The sequence below is a fragment of the Amblyomma americanum genome, chromosome 4 (assembly GCF_052857255.1).
Source record: "Amblyomma americanum isolate KBUSLIRL-KWMA chromosome 4, ASM5285725v1, whole genome shotgun sequence".
NCBI classification, from domain to species: domain Eukaryota; kingdom Metazoa; phylum Arthropoda; class Arachnida; order Ixodida; family Ixodidae; genus Amblyomma; species Amblyomma americanum.
In genome coordinates, this window is record NC_135500.1 from 217455475 (window position 1) to 217477188 (window position 21714).

The window sequence follows — 21714 nt, forward strand, 5'->3', positions numbered from 1 at the left end:
CACAGTGATTCTATGCGGGGCAGGTATTGCAATCGTAATGCCACTGACAGTGGCAATAAAAAAAAACGAACCTGGCAACGACAACAACACTCAAGGTACATATTGGCACTTGGCATTTACATGCCTTCAAAAGGGGCTGATGATCTCTCATTATAAAATAACATTTGGGCAGGACAAAGGTCAATGCATCACAAATTACACTTGATTTTGGCTTTTATAATAACACTCTGTTAATAATAAACTCTCTCATAATGACAATAGTAATAATAAATGAAAAAAAAATATTTGTGCAAGCATTACAATATTAGCCACAAAGAACAAAAGAAACTTCAGTGTGCCCTGCAACAAAAAGGAAGAGTGTCAAAAAAAAGAAAGAGGCACATGACACTGAAGGAATGTTTTGAAGAGAGAGAAAGGAGAAAAAATAACGAGTACAGGTAACAAAGCACAGAAAAGAATATGCATCACAGGAAACACTTTGCACCCATTATGTCAACAATGATATTCATTCTGCACTCTAAAACCCTGTCAGTATACAAAAACTCTTCCAGGACAACAGTGAAAGACAGCAAGCCCCAGCGACATGAGTCAACCCATTGGCTTTCGCTGTCAAACAAACAATGCCACGGTAATTGCAAAGAAAACAGGCCAGGTGCACTTCCACACCCATACGTTTGTTTCTATTGCACATTTGTTACACAGCCTAAACTAAGATTTTAGATTCACTGTGGGCTTAGCTGCACATTACTATCGGCAATAGTGAGATCATGTTGTTCTTGCTAGAAAAAGCAAGAAATGGTCTTTCCAAAACATGTATATTTCAGTAGAACACGTTCTTGGGCAAGTTGGTTCATAGCTTGAGTAGATGAAGCGCACAAAAACACAGCACAAAGGAAAGAAGAAACACGAGACAGGTGAGACAGAAGCGCCTGTCTCATGTTTCTTCTTCTCCTGTGTGCTGTGTTTTTGTGTGCTTCACCTACTCAAAACATGTATATTTGTTAAAACTTCATTAATGCACATGCTTATACACTAATGTGTTCTCTGTTCATTTCCCTTTCTTTTGCAGGTGCACCAAAATTGAAAGGCCTTTAGCTCTACTGCCGAGAGAAGAAAAAACTTATTTCTGCAAGCGAAAATGAAAGGTTTCCTATTTCCAAGTGCACAAGAAGCAGCACTGAAGTAGGCGATTTAAGGTCGAATCAGGTCATCATTAAGAAAATCTTGAATGTTAAATTAATTTCTTTCTCGATAGTTCTCTCAAGCTACTGAAACAGTGCTACCATGGCTACAAACGCAAAAATGATTTTTTTTATGTGGCTACTGAATTTTAAATCCTCCCTAAACATCTTTAAACATAATAAAACAGAACACACAAGTTCGAACAAGAATGCTGTAGGCACCATATTAAAGTCTACTTCCAGTTAAGTTAGATTCATCTGGAACCAATAACCGACTCAGCACTAGTTAAATCGTGCAGAAAATAAAATAAAAAAAACATCTGAACAGCAGCGAAGAATGTAAGGTCTGAATATAGGAAACACAAAACCTAGCATGTCACTGACTCAACACAACAGAAAGGCATGTATAGAAACCATGCTGGCCACAAAAAGTAAGAAATGAACATTTGGTATTGGGATCAAGGCAAAAATTACCTATTTCCACAGAAAACAGTTTCATACAAACTCCCATGCCAAAACACTGACTGCACGAATAAATGGCAATCCACACACTCATTCCACTACTGCAAAAATGTGCTCTAGAGACAACAGTCCAGCAGCAAAAAACACAACGATTGTCAACATACAAGACAATAAAAAATACTCTGTACGGCATTTGACTGCGCCTTCAGATGAGCCCATACAAACAGTCATCCTTTATGATGTTCTGCATATTATGCAAAACTTCACTCTTTACTAGCGAGAGTAAAAAGCCTTACTCACCACTGCCGCATCACGCAATGAAAAACATGCTTTGTCTACATGAACACAAGCTCACGAGAGCAGACCAATATCAATACCCTGGATCAGGTTTATATCACATTTTCTGCATTGAATCAGTTAACAATACTGCCTCTGTGTACTTCATAAGGAGGCCAGGTTATCATTTTTTGCCCAAAGGTGGTGCTCCTAAAAGTGCTCAGGAAGGTGGGAAATTGAATCAAGTTTTGGCACGAAAGATCTGAACAGCCCCCTTCTGATACTTCCTTATGCTAACCAGGCACACCTCTAAATAACTTGGCTGTGTTCTATGAGAGTACTTTTGATGGGATCCCAGACTAATCATCAGGTCACTTCCGGTCTTTCAGTATTTTGCACCAGTAGCCCCTAAACCCCTGCCTTAAGAGGTGTATGAACTGCACAAAGAAGTCCTCTGAGAACTTTATTCATGTGATTATATGGGCATAAATATGCTTACGAGTGCTCCCAGGCATGATTCTGATGTCAACACTGAGAACTCCTCTGCAAAAATTTAACTTTTGCTGAGATTAGTGAAAGCCTCTGCCCTCTGCAAGAACAATAGCCAGGCTAATGAATCAAAGGCTCTCGTTAGATTGTGCCAATGCAGCCACAGCTTCAAAACAGCAGCCACAGCTTCAAAACCAGAAATTTCATCTCCCCATTTTCATGCACCACAGTTTAAAACGAGGTCCCAGTGCGGTGCAGACAGTCCTGATCCTCTTCATCATCGTCTACCTTGCAGATGACAATCGGTTCAAGTACCGACGAACCACCATTGTCCTCGGGGGCCGCGAATTGCGCCATCGGTGGAAAACGGAATGGCTGCCTCCGGGCCGTCTGCTGCTGCTGCCCCAGAGCACAGGAGTCGGCACTTCCTTCGCCACCACTGCACTGGGCGTCCTGAGACTCACTGCCCTGCCACAATGCCGCCATTTCCCAGGTGCGCTTGAGCGCTGCCAAGTGGTGTTCCTGGACGTGCGCCTGGACTTTGGCCACGTTGACATGGGTGAAGGCACAAAAGTCGCAGCCCCAGAGGCCCACTTTGCGGCCGGGAGTGTTGCTGTCACGGATGCGGACCGAGTAGCCTCCTGAACACAGGTCGGGGGCGCAAGAGGAAGAATTCAGGTGAGCACAGGCAGCTGCGGATTTGCCAGTCATCACATGGCACGCACATAAGCAGGCACAAAGAATGGGCAAAAAAAGGGGAGGAAGGAACTACAGTGCGGACCTCTTCACTCAAATAAAGGCATTACTCCCAGTACCTCTTACAACTCAAAAGTACTCTCTTCACCAGCAAAATGAATGCATTTCCTTGTCAAAAAGAGCTGGTGGCAATTTCAGAGGTGTGCTTATTATGCCCCCCAAAAAAACTGAGGCCAAGTTCAATTAAATTTTTTGCAGAATTTTTTAGTGACTGAAAATAAAGAACACATTTATTACTTCTGCCTTTGTTATATGAGTAAATATGGTAACCATCACAGCACAGGTCATTGCTTCATGTATGAAAGCTTTTTGGGTGCTGAAATAATCTATGTTTTTTCACAAGCAAAATTAACACCTAGTTTTCGAGGCATGCAATAGTAGCAGGTGTCCAGGGATTTTTTTGAAGTCGCATAAATGCATTTAAGTGATTTTGCGGTTAACATTCATAAAAATATGGCCACAGAAGCCAGAAATTAAATACAGGCATTCACGTCCAGCACAAGACACTGTAGCCACTGAGCCCCAGTGACGAACTGTAGTGGACTGCCTTGCGAATATATACTATCGGTAGCAAAAGTTCACAGGATGCGTCTTCTTGTCAAAAAAGTTATTGTAGTGTTACCTCATGACCTAGTTGCTTGCAATATTATCAAATGATGGAGCATGCCCATTCCCAAATACTTTCAGACAGTTCACCTGAGCGGCTTATGTGACTGCGTTGAAATAAATTTTTTCTCACACATCCGCATTCCGTCAACTTTAGCTGCCAATAGTACAGTCTTCCTTTTTGCATTTGCAGGATCGTGAGCATGACAGCTTCTTTATGTTTTCGCATCTGCATGATCATTACTACAGTATATTTCTTGAGCACAAAGCCAGAGCTTTTCAATTCCATGCCAATAGGCACCTGAGCAAGAAAAGATAACAGGTTTTGCCAGATCGGTTTCAATGGTCAGAAATACTCCAGAGCACAAGTAGCGCAACTTTCCTGACAAGGGAAACTTGCAGGGAGAAGACAGGCTGTTAATATTTCACAATTTATTCGGGCTACATCTTCAGCTTCACTAAACAAGCAGATCAGAAAAAGTAGCAGTACCAAAACTGCACTATCATTAACAGTATGGCAAACAATATGGCCAGTTTTCATGTCCCTGAATAAGACAATGCAGAAAATGTACTGTCATCATACACACTTGTTTTTTATCAAAACTAGAAAGATAAGGAATGGAATTAAAACCTATCTTTATGCTTGACTTAATGAAACTGATGACTTAGTCCCTTAAAAATGAGCGATTGCATCGAGCAAATTATGCAAAGAATCATCCTTAGGTGCTATTTTCTCAGACATGCAATAGGCCCATCATTGCATCACCTGATGAAAAAAAATAACCTTCAGTGTACACTGCCTGAAATGCACTCCCATCTAAAGAGATGAACTAACGTATAAAAAGTACACACACTACAGCAATATGTGACTACACTCAGGAAGGGATCAAGAAAAATACACAACAGGTATTTAGGTAGGTCTGTATACCACAGTAACGGTCCCGAGGGATGCTGTGCTACATACAGTTAACAGCTTGTGAAGGCAAGCCCATAGTGTCAAAAAGACATATTGCCGGCGTTCGTGTTAGTCTTCTCTCTTCGTCCTTGTCTCTTGTGCTGGTACCATGTTCCATAATAATGCAAACAACCAACTAGCCCAGCTGTCTACCCTTAGTTGCAAAGAAACTTGTCTACAATTTCTCATGACAAATGTGGTAAATAGTATAGTGAAAAAAGTGTAGCATGAGAGACTGGGAAAATCATCAGCAACAATATATTTTAGTGTCATGCCTATATATAAAAGATTGCTGCCTTAAAATTGGCTGCAATGTACTGCTACATTAATATTAAGCCTCACTTCATCTTACACTGCTCCTATCCCTTTGAAGAGAAAAATAGTCCTGCTTGGGCCAAGTAGTGGCCTGCAGTATTCTGAAATAAATAAATTAAATAAATAAATAAATATTGCTCTTCAGACTGAAACAAAGGTTCTCTGTAAGCTTAACATGGGTTAGAAACACTAGCCAACAATAACTACCCGCCAACAGAGGCAAAACAAAACATAAATGTGCCGTATTCACACGGAATGACAACAAACACGTCATAAAAATGCTCAATAGTTACCAGATATGCACAATCTGTCTAAAAAAGTTTGATGTCACTGTAGCTGCGGTGATGACACAAAACTTAGGCAACACAATTCTAGCTGTAACTAGCTGATTGTGAAGTCAAAGATGCAAGGAAAAATTCCACAACTGTTAAAGCATGAACAAGTGCTGAAGCCATTCAAGCCCTGGATATGAGGGCACAGAACTTTTGAGATTGATGTTGTGTGATATGCCCAGCACAACAACACAGCTTCAGAAATCAAAGAAAGGCATCAAAGGAGTCATAACAGTTGAAAGGCTACAGGTCCATAAGTATGCATGATGCTAACACAGGCCTCTTTGCCACTATGTGACTCCAACAGATGGAACAATGCAGAGTGATAGCAGCACCCAACGTCTAGTAACAAATTGTGGAATTATATCATGTAAACCAAGGTCACAAAGCAGGAACAGAAAAGTACTAATTTGAGACAAAACTTGTTATTAGCACAGCTGTAGTCTTCATCAGCACTGTGCTTCAAAGACTGGACTTGCATTAGTTCGACAACAAACCTGAAAGAGAAGAAAGAGAGATGAAGCAGGTTTAGAATAACACACGTTTCTTCATTAATGCCAATGAAAAGAAAACAGACTCAAAGCAAGGCATGAAGAAAAAGTAAATTTCACTGAGAATTCTTACGATGAGTACAGGCACAAGAAATATGAAAGAGAATTGTGTTTAGTAAGAAGACAATACTGCCCCGAGTATGAGTGAGAAGCATAGTTATTTCTGAGCAGGTTTTTCATAAGTTGAACAAACCACGTAGTAGCTTTTCAAGACCTAAGCAAAGTAAAAATAAGTCGAATTCTAGGATGCAAAATTTTGTACTGCTCGTACCTATATATAATTACTGCTTCATAGAGAAGTGAAATCAATATGTGCATTAACTCTTTCCCTACCACATTCACTAATCATCGTTTGCCCACTAACTATGCGTGCAAAGCCAGTTTCAAATGCTTTTGCGCCATTCTTGAACTTGCTGTGTGATCTGCCTTGAAGCTAGAAAACTGCAGTTTAATTCTCTCTTTAGTTTCTCTGTTTTCGTAGTGGCAGTGATTTCTGAACCGCTTGTGAAAACAGCGGGGCATAGAAGTTGAGAATGGCCAGCTACGTCAGTGTTGCACATACCCAGAAATGCGGAAAATCTCATCATTTAGCTGTGCCCATAGCTGATTTTTGAGGTAGCAGTGACTCTTTAAGGGCCACAGAAAGGGGTGTTTGAGCTTGGCTTTAAAATGCTTGCACCAAGTAGAGTACAGGCCACCGAGCGCCCATGCCGCGTACGACACCTCAGAAGCGGGCAGGAAATTTACAATACATTTTTAAAAATTCCCGCTTTCGCACCTCGCGACGACGCGCGGTGCCGGGCTTTCGCACGAAAACCTGGCAGACGACGTCACGTCTTGCAAATGACGTCAGAAGCCGAGGGTAATCATTGGTTCACAGCGCCAAACTCTTTCAGACGTCACGCGCTACCGCAGCCGTGGCCACTCCGCGCGCGCCGCAGCCGGCGGACGTAGGGGAGCGGCCGAGTGAGTAGGGCCGGCGCAGGAGCGCCGCCATTTTGGCATGCGAGAGGAGAGGGAAAGGCACGAAGACGCGGAAGTTCAAATTTTGTCTGCATATAACTCAGCTTCCACAAAACGCATTAAAATAATTCCTGCTGAGAGATAATTATGAACCTTCGTCTTTTAACATCCCAGACATATCGCACCTTTATTGAGACCCCCTTTCTGGGTCCCTTTAAGATGCTGCCTCATCATGCGATATTAATCCAGAGGGCGAAGAATACCCAAGGAACCAGTCCAGAACATCAATGGCAGCGCCTAGGTTAAGTTTCTTAATTGCGCCTGTTTTGCTCAGCTCATGGAGCTGTTTTGAAAAGGGTATTGGCTTTACCAACGCTTTTTGCCTCATTTGTAGGGTTACCACATCTTTTGGGTTGGATTTGATACCACCTGCGCTGAAAAGGGTTTGCTCAACCGTTTCACTTGACGGCACACCCAACTATAGGGCCTGAAGTTATTGTATTCTAGGCGGAAAACTCTATGAGCTAGTAATTGGGTTTTTTCAGACGTATTTCCTATTGCATATAGGCAGACATTTCGTATATTCCAAATTTCTTCATAATTTTGTTGTTTTGGATACAAGCATATACAACTTTGATTTCTCAAATAAAATTTGGTAATGATACCAAACAATTTAAAGCACCATGAAATGGTATTTAATGAGGTTTAGAAAACTGCATGAGCGCTCGATATTCTAACACTCGCCCCAGCAGTGCAAAAATCTTTAAGCTAGCTTCATTAAAGGTGCGCTAGGAATCTGAACTCGTCTTTTAACAGTGGGAACTCAACCTACACGTTCCGAGCATTCTTAGAAACTTCAAATTATTGTCCTGTGTGGCCGACTTTACTAATTTAAATCGGATTAAACATCCCAGCTCCAGCCTTTTCGTTATAATTCATTGCTGAAGGTAGGAGGAGTCAACCAACGCGTGGAGTGCCTTTCAGGCAGCCTCGTGGTGGTTGGCCACTCTGCCATTGGCGGAGTGATATGTAAATCAATGAGTGCACGCGTATTTTTATTTCCGTGGGCCTAATTTGTGGCTATGTTGTTTGCGACTGAAACTATTTATTCACAGAAACCTAAAAAAACAAAGTAAAAGTGAAAGCGAAGCCGTTATAGGACTGGCTGAAAGGCATCCCACATGTTGGTTGACTCCTCCTACCTTCAGCGCCGAGTTCAAAAAAAGGCGGCAGCCAGGACATTTAAACCGATTTAAATTAGGGAAATCGGCCGCACAGGACAATAATTTGAAGTTTCTGAGAATGCTTGCAACGTGTAGATCGAGTTCCCACAGTAAAAAGAAGAGTTCAGATTCCTCTTTAGTGCACCTTTAACAATAAAGATATCGAAGATTAAAATGATGCTCCACCTCTCCCTCCCTCAAATGATACATGCTGACTCACCATAAAAAAAAAGATAAAGAAAACAGTTTGGGACTGCACTCTGTTGCCCCCCATCCCGTCCACATCCCTAGGCCATGCCCAACGAGAAGGCTCGCCTAGGTTGCCCATTCATGTCATCCGGATTTTTATTTATTTATTTATTCAGATGTGCCCATTAACGGCCCTAAGCCTTTTACAGTGGTGCGCTCAAAAAGTGACTCCCAGCCAACAAGATATAAACTTGCGTGGGGGAAACCCCAGTAGAGTTCGAGTCCGTACGGGTGGCTAAGCATGCATGGTGCAGTGTTGCCCTGATCGGTTGCAAGTAGCAGTTTTTAAAAGTTATTTGTAAATAATAGAGTCCACACAGTGCGTCTAAATTTGACTCGAACACTCACAAAGATCACCTGTACACACCTGTTGCATTAGAATATGACCATTAAAACCATTTCAGGGTCTCTTTAACGAAACTCATTATCAGTATTTAACCAGCTTCATTTTGATGTATTGCACTGAATTTTAAACGTCCGGGTTCTTGGGAAAAAATTTATGAAAACCACAAGATATGACCTTTTTTTTTTTCACCGTATGAAATTATTATTTTTTTTTGCAGGGGGGGGGGGTGAGGATATGATATGACACATGCATAAGCTACTATTTTTTGCCCTAGTCACTTCAAGAATCTAACAAGGGCTTATTTTAGGTTTATAGCTTCCTTAGTTACAGAGAACATTTGCTGGCTATTGCCGAACTACAGCATTTTACATATTCTTGATGCACAATATGAGAATTGAGAGAGGCTGCTAATACTTTTGCATAGCATTTGCCAAACTCCCGTTTTCTCCCCTGCACACAAGAATAAGAGCCCCAATCTGCCACTGCCCTACACATTGGCACATCTCTGCACTGCACACTCAACCTCTGCAAGACGGACAGCAGTTTGCCACAAATCAACATCACTTAGTAGTGCAACGACAGCTGGATGATCAGGACCCTTAGTCTCTTACGAAGCTTGATCCTGCACAGGTTATCAACCTGTTTATGGGTAATTGCACATTAGTTTACAGTGACACCAACCATGTGTGTAGACGCTGAGTTACTCCTCTCTTCCCAAGACTTGCCAGCACTGAATTGTTGTGAATCAGCGTGCACAACTAAAACGTGTTTATCTACGCTAAAGATTCGCCAGCTGTTCTTCGCCAACTCGTTGTTGATTCACTTCAGTTATCATTGCACACACTGCCATGGCCATCAACCTAGCAAGCACAGTCTGCTGCTGATGGGGTGAAAATATTAATGTGCAACCAGCAAAAGCCTGCCTAATGATATACAGGTGCACATGAAGCAAGGCTATTGTCACCTCTGCAGTGCAGTAAACCATGAAGCAAGCACGACTGATCTTGCACAAGGCTGTAAACAGAAGCGGAAAGCAAGGAGCCCAGGCAGCTGATGCCAATAAAGGAAATCTTTCCAGAAAAAGAGAAGCACTTGAAGAAGCATAAACAATCTATGGTCACTGTTAAGAGGTGGTAAATCAGGCCGCAATTAACAGCAGATGGCAGGCACATACTATCACATACAGCTGCTTTACAGAAAAAAAATTACGAGCACTTGGACAAACATTTAGGCAAGAACATAGTTACACAGTAGAAGAAATGCAGAAAAGCAAGGCATTTCAAGAAAAAAAGTGACCTCTTAGTTCTATAGTCTACAAGCCATGCGACTGATAGCAATGTACTACAACATTATCAATTTAAAGGCATTGCAACTGCAAGCCACAATAATTATGCAATGTACCTTGTTCCAGTGTACCTATTCCATTAAACTTCATGCTCGGAATGGATCTGCATTGCAAAGTCAACCGTCCTGCCGCTTTACATGCCGACGAAACCCCAGAGATAATGCAAAGGGCGACTCTTGTCCGTTGCTGTTGCAAAAGACTTCGCGCTGCCACGTCCCAGTCCCAATGCCCGTGATTTTGTGTAATCTTTGCTAGGTTACAGTGAAGATCATGTTTCTACTAGTGCCCTTGATAACACTACTATCTAATAATCAAACAAGCCTCCTGCAGGAATTTGTTGAGCAATTTTTCTCTCGACCAATGAGAAAATAATACCACGACAGCATCAAGTAAAACTTTTTTATCCTCCTTTTTAATTTTTTTTCTTCAAAATTTCAACTTAGCTCTCGCTTCCTGGAGATAAAACTTTAAAACATAAAATCTATCATCACATCGCAGCACTTCAGCGCATATTTAGAAGAACCATAAGCATTTCCGCCGGCAGTCTCACACTGCTTGCTGGCCACAGCACGCGCCGAGAAAACACAAGTGGACTGAGGGAGGCGCAATGTCGAAATTGGCGCCCTGTCGCAAGACAGCGAGCCTAAGAGGAGGCAGCCGCGGCCGAGAAGCCGCGCCTGTGCGCGCTTACCCATCCAGCGCTGCTCCCAACGGCCGTGTTCTCTTCAATCAGGCACTCGGTAAACAAGGTTTGGCAAACGCATCGCAAAATTACAGTCACGGTAAAACGAAAACAGCAAAAAGCGGGTCGCGGGCGCGGATCCGTGCAAGCACGCGCTCCAAACTCTCGCGCTGCATAACTCAAACGAGCGCTCGAGACAAGCACGGCACGCATGTGCGATCGCGGCAGTATCAGCGCAGCCGGCCAGTACTCACGGACACGAAGGAAGCAGCCGACGCAGAGAGGCTTTTCCGCCGCCCCGAAACCACCCAGCTCAAGTTTCATCGGCGGCCAACGGAGAGCAAGCTTGGGTGCGTTTGCATAGCAGAGGGGGAAAAAAAGATTTTTTTTTTTTAATCGATAGACGTGTCATTGAGTAACCCGAGTATCGGCTCCACTCGTCCAGACGAGGTCAAAAGTTATGAAATCATCGGCGCGAGTAGATTATAACCGTCGCATTTCTCGCCTAGCGCGCTCTTTGTTTTTTTATGCGCTCAACAGGGCTACGTACTACGTGCCAGATAAGATAGACCGTTTTGTGTAAACACGGCCAGACGTTCTTTTAAACTATGCAAAACAAGCTACGACCGAGCGGTATCGCGCAAGAAACGAAGCTGTGATTTTAGGAAAAGCATACGATTGCCGCTTTCTGGCGGTGGTGTCCGCTAGAAACGAGGATCAAACGCGGTGCACTGGAAATAAATCTGAACAAAATTGCCTCACAGGCGTGCAGGACGCCATTTTGACGCTTGACAACCATTGGTTGCCAGCAATCAGCGTCAAATCAAAAGCTGGAAAGTTGTGAGAAACTCTAAAGAGAAGGAAAAGTTTAACTCTCAAAAAGTTTTTGTTACAAGTAGCAATGATCTTCTGAACCTGCTACTGCATTTATCAAATGTGCAGTATTCAACCAAAAGTTCCACAAAATAAAACGAAACTAGAACTTCTATCGCCACCAAACGCTGGTTCTTTGCTAGTTAGTCGCTTAATTGCGGTACTTATTTGTCTGCCCTAACTGGACTCCAGGCTTTGGTGCTTGTGTCCTCTACAGTGATGTGCAATCAATAAAGAAAACATTCGCAACTAAATAGACTAAAATAAACTAAACTTGTTCTCGGCTCTCGGCTAGTGCAGGTAACGAACGCAGAACAGGGCACTTATACTGGTAGTAGTAGCTCTATGCACTTATAATACACGAACGATGGATAGATGGATGGGTGGTCGGATGGGTGGACGGTCGATCAGGAGTAACTCGATTTCTCGGGAGAGCACGTTACCAACGTTACCCCATGTCTCGCCGCATACTGGCACACGACATTCGCTGCTTCCTGAAGCTGGTCTTGAATTTCCCCTTCATTACCGCTGCAACGCCAGATCGTAATGTCGTCGGCGTATATAGCGTGCTCAATGCCTTGGATGCGGCCTAGCTTCTCTGGTAGCCCACGCATATGGCTAGGTTGAAGATGGATGGATGCGGCTGAACCCTTTACATCGGGCGGTGGCTCAAGCCACCTAGCCATGTCTTGTGAAATTTTACTCCTGTCTTGCTTTTAGCCACCAATCAGATAACCTTCGCTTGGTTACTTCTAACCTCTTAAAATCCACTTTCCCTTCACTATCCCTAAACCTCAATGCCTTGGGTAAGTCAGCCCCGCCGCCTTCCACTGTAGGGTGAAGCCCTTTACAGGAGAGTATCAAGTGTTCAGCCGTTTCCTCCTCCTTTCCGCACGCAATGCACAAAGTGTCTATCTCCTGGTACCTGACTCTATACGTCTTAGTCCGCAAAACTCCAATCCTGGCCTCAAACAAAAAGTACTTCCCCTACAATTATCATAGATATTTTCTTTGACAATTTCCTGTTTAAAGGTCCGGTATGTTTCCAGTGTCGATTTCGTCAGCATCCCTGTTTTCCACAAAGCTCTCTCTGTTTCTTTAACCTTTTTCTTAACCGATAATTGCTGATTTGCCCCCTTACTGCTGTCCAGATATTTGCTTGTCAATTTTCTAGTTCGCTTTCTCTATTTCGTGTCAACTTTCTTTATATACAGGTATCTGAAAACTTTCCTAGCCCACCGCTTTTCCTCCCGTATTTCTCAATCGTTCCTCAAATGCTATCTTACTGCTAGCCTCTCTGCTCTCGAAAGACGCCCATCCCATATCACCCTGTACCCCCTGATTTGGTGTATTGCCATGTGCTCCCAAAGCTAACCTCCCTACTCCCCGTTGTTTAATTTCTAACCTTGCTTGAACATCTGGCCTCATACACAGGACCGCATTACCGAAGGTCAGGCTAGGGACCATCACCCCTTTCCAGATCCCTCTTACCACCTCATACCTATTGTAATTCCACAGTGCCCTATTTTTCATGACAGCTGCATTCCTACTAGCTTTATTCATTACATATTTTTCATGCTCTGTCAGATACTCAAAACTGTTATTTATCCACACCCCAAGATACTTGTACTCATTCACTACTTTTAGCACGAACTCCTGTACTCTATGCTCGCCGCCCTCTTCATTAAATATCATGACTGCAGATTTTTCCTTACTATACTTGAAGCCTAATCTATCTCCCTCTGTACTGCATATGTCTAACAACTTCTGCAGGTCTTCCTTGTTGTCAGCCATTATCACTATATTGTCCGCATATATTAGTCCCGGTAATGTCTGTTTAATCAATTCCCCTTGCTTGAAAAAAGATAGGTTGAAGCCTAGTCCGCTCCCCTCTAGCTTGGTCTCCAACCCTTGCAGGTACAACATGAACAACAAAGGGGACAGAGGACATCCTTGTCTAAGTCCCCGTTGTATCTCTACAGGCCCTGATACATTTTTTTCCCATTTAATGAGCACTCTGTTACCTCTATATATATCTTTTAAAAGATTAATTACTCCATTTTCCACATCCAATGTGCCCAGTATGTCCCACAAATGCTCCTGAGTAACGTTGTCATAGGCTCCCCTAATATCCAGAAATGCTAACCATAAGGGCCTATGTTCCTTTTCCGCAATTTCTATACACTGTGTCAATGAAAATAGATTGTCCTCCAACCTCCTTTGTTTCCGGAACCCATTCTGTAGTTCCCCTAACACCCCCTCGTTCTCCACCCAAGCCTGCAGTCTATCCTTTATAATTTGCATCACCACCCTGTAAACCACAGATGTCACTGTTATGGGGCGATAGTTACTTACGTCTGCTTTGTCCCCCTTTCCCTTATATATCATGTTCATTCTACTTAATCGCCATTCATCGGGGACTTTCTCATCCACTATCATTTTGTTCACTACCTGTATTAATGTTTGCTTGTATTTTGGTCCTAACTTCTTTATCAACATAATCGGGATACCATCTGGTCCCGTTGATGTGCCACTAGGAACCTTCTTCTCTGCCCTTTCCCACTCTCCTTGCTCAAGTGAAGCTATTGCTGTAACCGGTCTATCCTCCTTCGATAAATTATGTACCACGTGCTTTGCTGAAAATTTTTCCGTCATCCTTGTTCCTATGTGTTTTATTGCTTCATCCCCTTCTAGTCGAATACCCTCATCTGTAACAATAAACCTTTGTTCTAGCCTAGTTTTATTATTCACTGCATTTAGATGTTTCCAGAATTTTTGGGCTGCTTTTCTATCCTTTTTATTTACTTTTGACATCCATTGGGCTAATTTTCTCATTAATCAAATAGGATGCGTCCCTTCTACACTTTATGAAGGTATCCCATTTTCTGTCTACTTCGGGTTTTGGTTCCCCCCTCTTCTTGGAATATCTGTGATCCCTGGACGCTTCCTTGCGCTTTTCTATTGCCCTCTTGACCTCCTCATCCCACCAACTCTTGGGTTTGCATCTTTTCCCTTTTAGCTTTACTCGCACCTTAGCTAGCTCTAGCTCCAGTAATCGAGTTAATTTGGTATAAGTCCATTCTGTTTCACTATCCTCAAAAATTACTTTCTCAATTTGTTTGGCTGCTTCTTCCAATTGCTTTTCTGAGTAAAAATTTCCCCCTGATTGTTCATCTTGCTTCAGTCCTACATTGCTTTTTCTTCTGAAGCTCAACTTGATACGCTTGTGGTCACTACCTAGACTTCTGGAACCATCTTCATCTATGCTCATTACCCCTAATCTATTATACATCCTCTGTGACATTAGTGCATAATCTATCGTCGAGTGCAGACTCCCCGCCTCCCATGTTATGATCCCTTCACACTTCTCGGTGCTGTTGCATACAACTAAATCATGCCTGTCACACATGTCCTGCAGCATGCTTCCTGTCGAATCCGTGTACCCATCCAGGTCTTCTATGTGTGCATTCATGTCGCCTAATATAATTATCTCGCCCTTGCCTCCTTGCACATCAATGTCGCTTGCAATACATTCTAACATTTTCCTGTTTTCCTCTTTGGCTTTAACCCCTGTCCACAGGTATACAAATCCAAGGAGTGTTTGCTTGCCTGCCACTGTTCCTTCTAGCCATAAATGTTCCCTGCATCCCAGTCTAACCCTTTGAAATTTCATACTTTTATGAATGAATGCCCCAATTCCACCTCCCTTTCTGCTGCCCTCTGTTCTATTGCAATATTCCCATGCGTAGTCTGGGTTACAGGGTGGTTGCTCCATGTCTCTAAGATGTGTTTCCACTAAACCATATACCATTCATTCCTCCTGTCTTAACTGTTCTTCTATTTCCTCCCATTTCAGTCTTTTTCTGCCACCTTGCATGTTAATGAAACCTATATCTGAATTAACTTGGCCCTGGCGCTTCGTCTCTTTCTTCCCCTATGGTTCCATTGTCCGTTTGATCTTAATTCTTCCTTCTCTACACTGGTTCCTTCAGAGCTCTGGGTCCCCCCAAAAAAGCTGTTGCCTGGCGACCTATCCTACTACCCACCTTCTTGCCAGTGGCACCACCGTAGTGGATGCCATCCTGTGCAAAAGGGTGGGGCCTAACCTCGTACACTTCCCTGTTGACCTCCATCACCTCGTATCTTAGTCGTCGACTCAATAGCCTAATTACCCGATTAGCCTCAACGACCCTCCTTTCCGTTTCGCGAGCCTGCCTCTGGGCCTCTGGGATTGTGCATATGGTCACATATACACTCTCAGAGGCCTCTCTAAGCCTACGCATCCCCACCTCCAACTGCGTCTCAAGATTCTGGCTCCTCCACTGCAGTACATCATTGAGACCAGCATGGATGACGACAAGGTGTTCGCCATCCATGCTGCCCACCACTACCTCCCTGGCTCTGGCCATTGCATCCACCATGCACTTCCCCGGCTGAGCCTCCACCTGCACCCGCCTGTCTGCCTGTACGTTTTCGTGGCCATACTCTTTGGAACGGGTGCTCAAGCCATGTACAAAAAAAAAGAAAAGTTAGAGAGGGGAAAGGGGGGGTGGGTGGAGGTTGAGGCGTCAAAAAGTTCAACAGAGAATCCGCCCCGGTGGTTTAGTGGTTAGAGCGCTCGGCTACTGATCCGGAGTTTCCGGTTTCGAACCCGACCGCGGCGGCTGCGTTTCGATGGAGGCGCCACGCTAAGGTGAACGTGTGCTGTGCGATGTCAGTGCAGGTTAAAGATCCCCAGGTGGTGGTCGAAATTATTCCGGAGCCCGCCACTATGGCATCTTTTCCTTCCTTTATTATTTCACTCCCTCCTTTATCCCTTCCCCGACGGCGCGGTTCAGGTGTCCGCCGATATATGAGACAGATACATTTCCTTTCCCCAAAAACCAATTTTCATTTTTCAACTTAGCGGGAAAGACGCGCTATCTGTCCTTAGGAAAGAGAGACAAGGGTCACACTCATATTTTTACCTACAGATGGCGCCACCATTTCTTTGCTATGAAGTAAAATCTTTGTGTCATTCCACGCATGGAGAAAGAATGATTCCACGCGTCAGCACTTCCACGCCAAACGTCCCAGACATACTAGACTGCCCAGACTAAACGGAGGCGCTCCGCTTTATTAGGAAGGACGCGTCGTCGCTACTCCTTGCTTGAGAAGCGTCAGCGTACGGCGGCTCGCGTGCGTACAAAAACATATTTAAGGGATTCAAACGTAGTTTACGCCTTGATCTCTTTGGATTACTGAAACAAGACGGTTTAGTAGCATTTATAACCACACTCTTAGCCGGGCATGTTAGACGTTTTGGCAAACGTCTGCTGACATGCGCAGTTAAGATTCACATTCAAGATAATTGACTGCTTGCAAACGCTGCCGTTTTACCTAGACAAGTTGCTGCAACGAACATGCCCATATTATTTCTATCTTGAAATGTTCAAAAGGCGGGGTCTACTGATCAGAAGGGAGAACTGGCCGCGATATGTGCTACAGAAAAATAAAAACGGTTTCTCTAATTATTCAGTACTTAGCATGAAATGCGATTTAACATCGAACGCTCCACGGTACAATACATTTGCGCGCGTTGTTTGGCCTCTACGTCTCTGCGACAGACTGTTCCATGAGTCTATCCTTCTTACGTTGAAAAAAAAGTGGTATTTTATTTTCACCGCATAGAAAATGAAATAACTCTTAACACGCGTGAGTCATGCCCAAATCAATGTAATTGCTTCGCAGTATATTTATTTATTTTATTTATTTATACATACTGCTAATCCCATTTGGGATTGTTGCAGGAGGGCAAAATAGGGTTAGTAATAACAGTTCAAAAAATACATCATTTTGGTGAAGATCATAAAATAGACAACTAATATTAAGGGTAAAGCAAAGGCACTGGAATTAACTATGGAAATACAACCAAAAATACAACGCAGAATAACAATACAACGAACTGTATCATAACCATATCGAAACAAGGCAAATTAATCTCACAATAGGCGTCATGACAGAAGTTACATCGAAATAGTTCCGAAAACAATACTGGTAGTCCGTGTATACCTGAACAAAGTTAACATTAAAAAGGCACACAGAATAGGAAGCAATATTAGCAACACAGAAAACACACACAAAAAATATTTGCTAATTAAGTACCGATAAAACTCATAGAACTTCAATAGTTACTCCTATTATTTACTCAGGTCTACTTAAAAAAAAGTGTACATCGTCGAAAAATTAGCGACAAAACCTTAAATGAATGTCATACATAAAAACATGGCGGAAAGTCGTCAGCTATAAGTAAGCGCACAGTCCGTGGACTAAATGCATCGCAGGATTCTGTCACCGAGGGAGTCATCGTCGTTGACGGTATGCTACAAGTGCTATGGAGCAGAGGGAAGCGCTAACACGCGAGCTTTGGTACGACGGCGCACTCGCCACGGCACTCGTAATTACAGCAGCGGGCGTTAATTGCTCGCCCATGCCGAAGAAGCGGCATTTTGCTGCGGGGTTCATGGCCGAGCCGTTGGAGCAGCGGAAGGCGGCAGCGAACGGGGCGTAGTTGCGCGCCGCAGCGTTGCAGGCCGCCGACGAGGGCTGTCCCGCGCTGCCTTCTTCGCACAGGCTGAGACACGTGGTCATAAAGAAGACCTGCTCGCCCGAGAAGGCCTCCAGGCCTATCAGCCGCTGGTCATGGGTGCCATTGAGAGCCTGCGCCAGTGGAAAGCAAGATCTTTTGCCGGGATGAAGTGACAACGACAGGTGTGCTACACCACCCCACCTCTGACCTCGCACCATATGAGAGCGACTACTCTGCGGCTCTTGTGAACCGTATACGCAGCTGGACATGACCACAAGGGTACCCTCAAGGCGACACGGGTAACAATTCTCATGATGCGAACGTATGCGCTAAAAGCGACACAAGAAGACAACACACACACGACACATGCGCAAACTTTGCTGACAATCCTCAGTTGGTGAGAGAGAGGGAGTTAGCAATTACGACATTGGCGCAAAGGCGCGTTCACACCCGCAAGTCGCGAAAGTCGCGCGAGCCACCCGCATGCGAGAACAGGCGTTCTCCGGAAACATTCCGAGCCGCAGAAGCGCTCGGAGCGGTTTCGGGGAGAAACCGGATGTAGATAAACGTGACGTTAACACGGCTTCATTTCAGACAGCCGTTTTTTGGCTGAGGAGTTTTGAAAGAGTCCCGGATGAAGTCACGCGAACATCCATGCTCAGCTGGGTCTCCTGGCCAGTGACGGCTACCGTCAAAATGGCGCGCCATGAGTCAAAAACGCGGTCAGCGAGCGTTTGTTGGGGCCTCTCGCAAAGAATATATATAATCAATACTGGTCGCACGACCTGTGCGACTCACTGTGGTGTGAACGCGCTTGAAGCTATATACGGCAGTGAATGCGACGTAGTTTACACCGAAGAAGAAAAAAAAAACTCGCTCAGCTAAATCGCTGTAAGCAGCCACTTTGTAGACTAACATGAAATAAACTTCATGACATATTGAGCTAGCTTGGAACCTATGAAAGACTGAACTATATATAACCAAGCGAACTGCCTCTTTTTTGAAGCGGTTCACTCTAATACTTGAATTCCAGAAGATACGCGCTCGTCTTTTGACGAATAGAAGCCGTTACACGATGAGTTTTCGAGAAGGAAAAAGTTTCCGAAGCGGGTTATGCATAGAAATCTGTTATATTTACAAGCAACTGCAGACAGAATTGCGCAGGAGCGGGTGCATGGCGACAGAGACGAGTACAGCAATTTAGAGGCATTTCGCAAAAACGGACAGGCACAGTTCTTCATCATTGATCTATATAAACTGTCCTACTTCCGGCCCCGAGCTCATCCGGCTCTGGAAGCGTCGCATGAAGCTTCTCCGGGCAGCAAGACTCCAACCCCGTAAGTTCCAACTCTGGACCTTCCTTTCCCAGCTCCGAAACGATATCGTGGTATATCGTCCCTCCCTCGAGGATGCTCGATGGGGAGCCCTCCTACTTCTATACTTTTGGTCCAGACTCCCTGGCGCATCCCGAATACGTGGTCCCTGACCTTGGCTGTCTCTGTCGCACCTTGTCACCTCCTTTCGATACCTGCACCGCTTATGGTTACGGCGTCCCAATACTGAAAGTCCGGGAAATTACATGCCAAAAGTATACCGAAATACACGCTCAACTTAAACCGAATCATTGCCACTTTGTCAAGGCTTTAAAACATGTCCCCTTACTTGGATGAAGGCGGCGTGCGCCACCTCCAGCGCCGGCAAGGAAGGGAACACGTCGTCAAAGTTCTCCTTGCTACTGATACACTCCAGCATCTGGGCGAGGCGGTCAGCCTTCCTGGCGACGGTGAGATGTTTCTGTGACATTGCATGAAGATGGGAGGCGGTGTCCATGGCCTTCAGGAGGACCCTTGCGTACAGGAAGCCCAGGCCGGCGTAGAGCATGGCGGCCGTTCCATTCTGGTAGTAGAGCGGCGGCATGAAAGCGGCGCCCGCCACCGAGATGACGTCGATGACCGGGTTGTACGAGGAGAGGGCGGTCGTGTCCACTCTGTAAACGCTGCCGGCAGCTTTGTACCAAGACCTGAATTGACGTGGCAAAGGTGGATGCTGTAAGAAGGCAGTTACGTGTAGACCGAACCGAGCTAGTGAAGCCTAGCTTTTTGGTATGGTATACCCAGCTTCCCGCTAAATGTGGTGGTGCAAGGTAAAAGAAATCACGATGTTGTTTGCACCTCCTCTGTAATTAACCTGAAGTGGATCTCATTGACTCTGTCATTTCAGAGCGTAGATGGAGATGGCGTTTAGTGGTGTTTACGTCTGCCAATTACAAAATTCGATCAAGGAGAAAGATTGCGGCAGTACACGTAAACATCCACAGTGTTCGCAATAAAAGCATGAACAGTGAGAGGTGTGTTTACTATTGTTTTTCAACTAACCCGAGAGCAAAAGGAACATTTAGAAATGTGCGCTGCACGCGTAGGTTCGAGATAGCGAAGTACTGGATACATAAGTGCTGGGATGTAGAGACTGCATGAATCCGAAGCCGGTAACCATTTGTTATTCTTCATGCCAGTGGCGGTCGGACCATTTCTTCTCTATTTCACTGTGAATTTTAGAAGAATAAATAACAAATTTTCTAAAACCCAAGACGGAGAAAAAAATCGGCAGCACTTCGCAAAGGCTGGAAGGAAAAGGAAAATCTGCGCACTCACACCACGAGTCATTCCAGAGGTGGCCAGTCAGCTCCAAGGCTAAACAGCAGCACACAACAACGAGCAAACTGGCAGATCATGGGAATCACCTGTTTCAGATCTGTGTCATAAATTGAGTTGACAACGGCCTTTAGAAATGATATCTCCCTTTTGTATAAAACGATGTGTAAAACAGGCGCAGCCAGCCTCTTTTGCTCAATCGCTTTTTATTTACCGCTCCAACTGTGCTCGAATAACTCTGTAGAGATTTCCCTTCGATGGAGCCAGACTTTAAGCACTGGCTCTGTCCAACAGGAATTGCCTATATACTATATAGCCTACTTGCGAATAAGAACATACACCTGAGAACGCGTGTACGCATCTCGCACAAAATGTGAGAAATAGAAATGAACCCGAGATTGAATTTATGATTGTGAGTTACATTAACTGGCAAGAGAGGGCGCCAGCATCGCTGCGCGGAGACTGCCAATGCCCGCGCGCGAGAGGGGGTCTTCGGCTGGGATAATCGCCGCGAGCGGACGCGTCGCTCGCGGCTCCGCTCTTCGCCGGCGGGGCGAAGAAGCAACGGGGAGACAGGCTCCCGTACTCGTCCCGTCCGGCCTGCGGAGTTTATATCCCTTGCCCTAGCGCGGGCGAACATTCGCTCGGAACCTTGCTGGTGAGTCGGACGACCTCGATTCATTAGCGTACCTTGTTGCTAGCTGGCGTTATTGTTTCTGTAGCAATAAATGCCTGTTTGTGTCAGCCAATGTGTCGTTCCTTTGTTCCCTCAGAGCAAGGTCCGCCGTGGTCGGCGAGCGCTCGGTAGCGTACGCGTTCACGGGGTGGGGTCCGGGCGGCTTTGAACCGTGTCAGCCGCGATTGAGTGGGGAGAACGTACTTATCTCCCCA

General features: G+C 44.6%; 2 protein-coding genes across 6 annotated transcripts in view; both read right to left on the reverse strand.

Annotated features, from left to right (window-relative positions):
• LOC144129348 (uncharacterized) overlaps positions 1-11518 on the reverse strand; it is a 35026-nt gene extending 23508 nt beyond the window's left edge. Inside the window, exons 1-3 of one of the 5 annotated variants that reach the window (XM_077663401.1) lie at positions 10986-11518; positions 5795-5869; positions 1-3049 (exon numbers count right to left, since the gene is read on the reverse strand). The exon at positions 1-3049 is cut by the window's left edge and continues 23508 nt beyond it. In XM_077663401.1, coding sequence (XP_077519527.1) covers positions 2640-3049; positions 5795-5822 — 438 coding nt within the window. In that variant the 5' untranslated portion in view covers positions 5823-5869; positions 10986-11518 and the 3' untranslated portion in view covers positions 1-2639. Of the gene's footprint in view, positions 7735-10740 lie in introns of those variants that run through there. The other 4 variants (XM_077663400.1, XM_077663399.1, XM_077663398.1 and 1 more) reach the window with 4 other exon arrangements.
• A 5774-nt stretch (positions 11519-17292) lies between these two features.
• On the reverse strand, positions 17293-21707 carry LOC144129349 (uncharacterized). Its single transcript, XM_077663403.1, has 2 exons — positions 19835-21707; positions 17293-18303 (listed from the first exon to the last, which is right to left on the reverse strand). Exons 1-2 carry the CDS (start codon positions 20087-20089, stop codon positions 17947-17949), a joined length of 612 nt encoding a protein of 203 aa, XP_077519529.1. The 5' UTR covers positions 20090-21707; the 3' UTR covers positions 17293-17946.
• Positions 21708-21714: the final 7 nt, after the last annotated feature.

What these genes read in the sequence shown, in the direction of transcription:
- LOC144129349 (XM_077663403.1), bottom strand. Translation starts at nt 20,089, where the DNA reads ATGCCGCCGCTCTACTACCAGAATGGAACGGCCGCCATGCTCTACGCC. An exon ending in CGCACGCCGCCTTCATCCAA is followed by an intron (nt 18,304 to 19,834) that starts GTAAGGGGACAT and finishes CCACTGGCGCAG; the next exon opens with GCTCTCAATGGCACCCATGA.